Source organism: Rosa rugosa, chromosome 1, assembly GCF_958449725.1.
Source record: "Rosa rugosa chromosome 1, drRosRugo1.1, whole genome shotgun sequence".
Classification (NCBI taxonomy): domain Eukaryota; kingdom Viridiplantae; phylum Streptophyta; class Magnoliopsida; order Rosales; family Rosaceae; genus Rosa; species Rosa rugosa.
This window is the reverse complement of record NC_084820.1, coordinates 41,854,554-41,858,692: the sequence shown is the minus strand read 5'-3', so window position 1 is coordinate 41,858,692 and position 4,139 is coordinate 41,854,554. Positions and strand designations below refer to the sequence as shown.

General features: G+C 36.2%; 1 protein-coding gene across 1 annotated transcript; it reads left to right on the top strand.

Annotated features, from left to right (window-relative positions):
- Positions 1 to 203: 203 nt before the first annotated feature.
- Positions 204 to 1,182, top strand: LOC133737756 (fasciclin-like arabinogalactan protein 14). Its single transcript, XM_062165255.1, has one exon. The coding sequence runs from the start codon at positions 235 to 237 to the stop codon at positions 1,024 to 1,026; it is 792 nt and encodes a 263-aa protein (XP_062021239.1). The 5' UTR covers positions 204 to 234; the 3' UTR covers positions 1,027 to 1,182.
- The last annotated feature ends 2,957 nt before the right edge of the window (positions 1,183 to 4,139 follow it).

Sequence of the window (4,139 nt, the reverse complement as noted above, 5' to 3'; positions counted from 1 at the left end):
ATCTATTTTTGACACTAGTACGAAAACATTGTCAACTGTCCGAGAATCGGTTAGTACTCTTTGTACAAACGTAGAAATCAACTTTACCATCATATTCTCCCTCATTTCCAACCAAACAAAAGTATGTTCCCGCAAATTTGGTGAAGACTCACTCTTCCCTTCAAACATATATATACATCCTTTCAATTCCACTTGAAAGGCACCTTTCACATTCTCGATCTCTTTTGCTTCTGTATGTTCAATAGTCCTCAGTTTGCCAAGATGTATTTTCCAATTTCTACTCTCTTGCTCTCCTCCTTCCTTTTCTCCTGTTCATATGCTTTCAACATCACCAACATATTAAACGACCACAAAGATTTCAGCACCTTCAATGACTACTTAACTCGAACCACAGTTGCCGACCAGATCAACAAACGCGAAAGCCTCACAATCTTCGTAGTCGACAATGGTGGGATGGGCTCGGTCACTGGAAAATCATTGGACATGGTCGCAAAGATTTTGAGCCTCCACGTTGCTCTAGAGTACTTTGACACCTCAAAGCTCCAACACTTGCCGACAGACCAGCCAACCGTTATGACCACACTGCTTCAAGCCAACGGCCAAGCAACTGGCGAACAGGGTTTCTTGAAAGCCACAATCGGTGGTAACAGCAGCGAAGGAGGAGTCACGATTTCTTCAGCTTCTAGTTCTGATCAGAGCGCACATGTAGTCAGTAGTGTTGCGAGTCAGCCGTATAACATATCCGTGATCCAAATTAGCAATGCAATAATGCCTAATATCATCTCTCCACCAACTGCAGCTCCTACTAGTTTGCCTTCGAAAAGCCCAGCCAACTCTCCGAAATCAGCTTCGCCAAAGGGCTTGTTGGACTCTCCAAATGCGGCTCCAGGTACCGGTACTGCAGATGGTTCCACTGCAGCCTCTCCAGATGCTAAGTCATCTGGGACATCAGTGTTTTCCGTTACCTATGCTTTTGTCATCTCTGTAGTTTTGTTGTCCACTTTGTCTTTGATGAGACTTCCATGATATCCTGATATAAGCCAGTAAGCAAAATCAGGTTTTTCATCATAGAATAAGGAGTGTCACATGGTGAAGTATGTGACATGAACTTTTCTTTCGGTTAGTTAATTCTGTTAGTTGATCTGTTCAAATAATAAACTTTTCCTCAGTGCTTTTCATCAATCTCTTCGATCAAACTTCGTTTTTCTAATTGCTTGCTTATATTGTTTGAAAACCGAGAACAAAAATCTCTTCAATCAATTGCCTCAATCAATCCGACTTACATCGATGTTCATAGTTCAATTCTTGTTTTTCTTTTGTGATGTTTACTACAACTTATACAAAGGTAGAAAAGAAAATAACTTGCTAGATTCATCAAAGTGCAACCTATCTCTTAATTAGTAACTAACTAGTACAAGAAGAGAGAGAGAGAGAGATATCCCCTAGGGTATCCATAATTGAGCATATCAAACAAAGCGGCATTAGCTGTAGAATGATCACGGTTTCACACACCACTTGCACTAAAATTATGACCAATTTACATGTGATATCTGCAAAATACGAGGCAAGCTTGCTAACATCTCCAATTCTCCAAGGATTGACTTGAGCCTTTAGGCGATCAAAAAACTACCATTGATTCTACTTATTAGAGTTTTGGAATTAACCACTCCATTAGGACTTGTTTGATACCAATTTCAAGGCTTGAAAGAGACCATCACAAAAATTTGGCTTTCAGTGAGCAGGACATTGGCTAACTTTTTATAGTTCCTGACTTCCTGCCAATAAAGAACTATATATATCATTGCAGGCTCTGATGATAAAACCATTAGCATATATCTTTGTTTTCGTGAATGTCAGAGCCATCAAACTTAAGTCTGACCATTTGAGGTCTTGAAGAATTCTGCCTTATCCACTGAGAAGTAGTAGAAGGATTCTTAATAGATGTAGAATTCTCTTTCTATAAGTTATAACCTATAGAAGCAGGAGCCATAAGAACTTTGGATGGATGATGTCTTATCTGGTGGAAAACAAGATTGTTTCTTGCTTCGCATGACAACACGTAACAAAGCAGTACTCGATTATTGCTTCTCTACAAGATTCATCAACCATTTCAAAAAAAAAAAAAAAAAAAAAAAAAAAAAAACAGAGAGAGAGATTCATCAACAAAGTTTCTTTGGACCAAGAAACTTTTTTTTTTTTGGACCAAAAGAATATATATCGTCATTTTCATTTGGTTTCGGACCATACTAAAGCTCCTTAACAAATGAATTAGCCTTTTAAAAAAAAAAAAACAAATGAATTAGCAAATATAATAGGGAGGTTCTAGTTGGACATCCAAATTTGATATTTGGACCTCTCCTACTTATTAAACCTCCAATTTACTTTTTTGAATACTTAAATAACTAAGTAGACCTCCTTAATTTTACCAAAACACCCTTGAACAATTAAATATGTATCTTCAACAATTTGTTGTTGTTGTTTTTTTTCCTTATCTCTATCAATTCAATCATGAAGAATTGTGTGAATATGCTGCCTATATTTTTGGTGTACTTTCAGTGATGGAACCAGAAAGTGATTCTTGGAGGATCCGAACAAGTAGACAATTATAAAAAATTTTCTATTAATCCAGATCATAGTTTTTGTTTGTTTGTTTTGCAATATGGATGGTTCTGGAAAAGACTTTGGTTCTCAAAAAAATAATATATATACATTGATTAAATCTAATTAAAAGCTTGGATCTTAATTAGTAATAACTACACCAAGATCGATATTCAATAAATTTAGTTTAAGGAAATTTCAAATTCATATTGTTTTTAATTTACTTTTGTGTTAAATGATGGGGCCATGTATAGAAATTAATAATCTTTACTTAATTATTTTAGGTAAATTATAAAGTTATATAGGTAATATAAGGAATTTTGAAAAAAAAGAAATGAATGCTATATTAATATGGGAGGTACGAAGAGTTTTTTTTTTTTTTTTTCATTTTCTCTCTGTCTTTATTTGTCTTTTCATATGAGTTGACAAAATCTATTGATAATTAAAAAAAGATGGAGGTCCAAATATCAAATTTGGAGGTCCAACTAGAACCACCCAATATAATATGGTTGTAATTTTCATTAACATTATGGCAAAAAGCACATGACGGATCTTAATCTATTGATTTTAATTTTTCCCTAGTTCTCAAACGTTTTCTAGTTAGAAGCCAAGCAAAAGTGTTAATATATAGGTCTTTGTGTGTTGGCATTCCCTTTGTACAAAACCATCAAGGCCTAGATCTCAGTGTCTTTAAGTGAGTAGAAGGAGTGTGAAGATCAAGCTTGAAGAACAAGTCAACCTCAACTGAATCGTGCGAAACTTCCGGTAAGTTTCATTCATTGTAATTTACATGATAATATGTAGGGATTGATGATTGGCTCCGATCTCAAAGGGCTTTGTGTGGTATTAGTACACAGTGACGACCCTGAGAATGTGTGGTTAGTGCGGTCTCACAACGCCTCTGAAAATCAGAGGCCTCCGAGTTTTGAACACACACACACACACAGATGTGTGTGTTTGTGTGTGTGTGTGTGTGGGCGCGCGCGCGTGCGTGCATGTGTGTGTGTGTGCGCGTGCGTGTGTGTGTTCTCTGAACTTACATATGCATATGTGCCTTTATAGTCTAGTTGGTAAGGCACGAACCTAGGTGTTCCTTTTTTTTTTTTCATCTTTTTTCTTTTAGTAAGTTGTGTTTTTAGGTTTTTGTCTAATTACCATAAATTTCTTGTATTAGGAACCTAACGAGTGTAGTTTGGCTTGTCTATTCGCTATGGTTATTTTCCATAGCTTATAGGCTTGCTTTTTAAGTGAGCGATAAGTTCAAATATAGTTGGTCTATCCTATGTGCCACTGTGGCTCCTCCACGAAACCTTGTTCTGGCCATTATTATGTGTCAGCGGGTGGGTATGTAATGGCCTTCTTGGTATGCGCTATTATCAATGGAATTACCATTATTTCAAAAAAAAAAATTGTGTTTTTTTTATAGGTACTGTTGTAGAGAAACTGAAATTGAGAGTAATTTGCTGTGCATTCTCATTGATAATAGGGGCCTCTTTATATAGAGGATTACAATGCATAGAATCTCAATCATACAAGGAAAG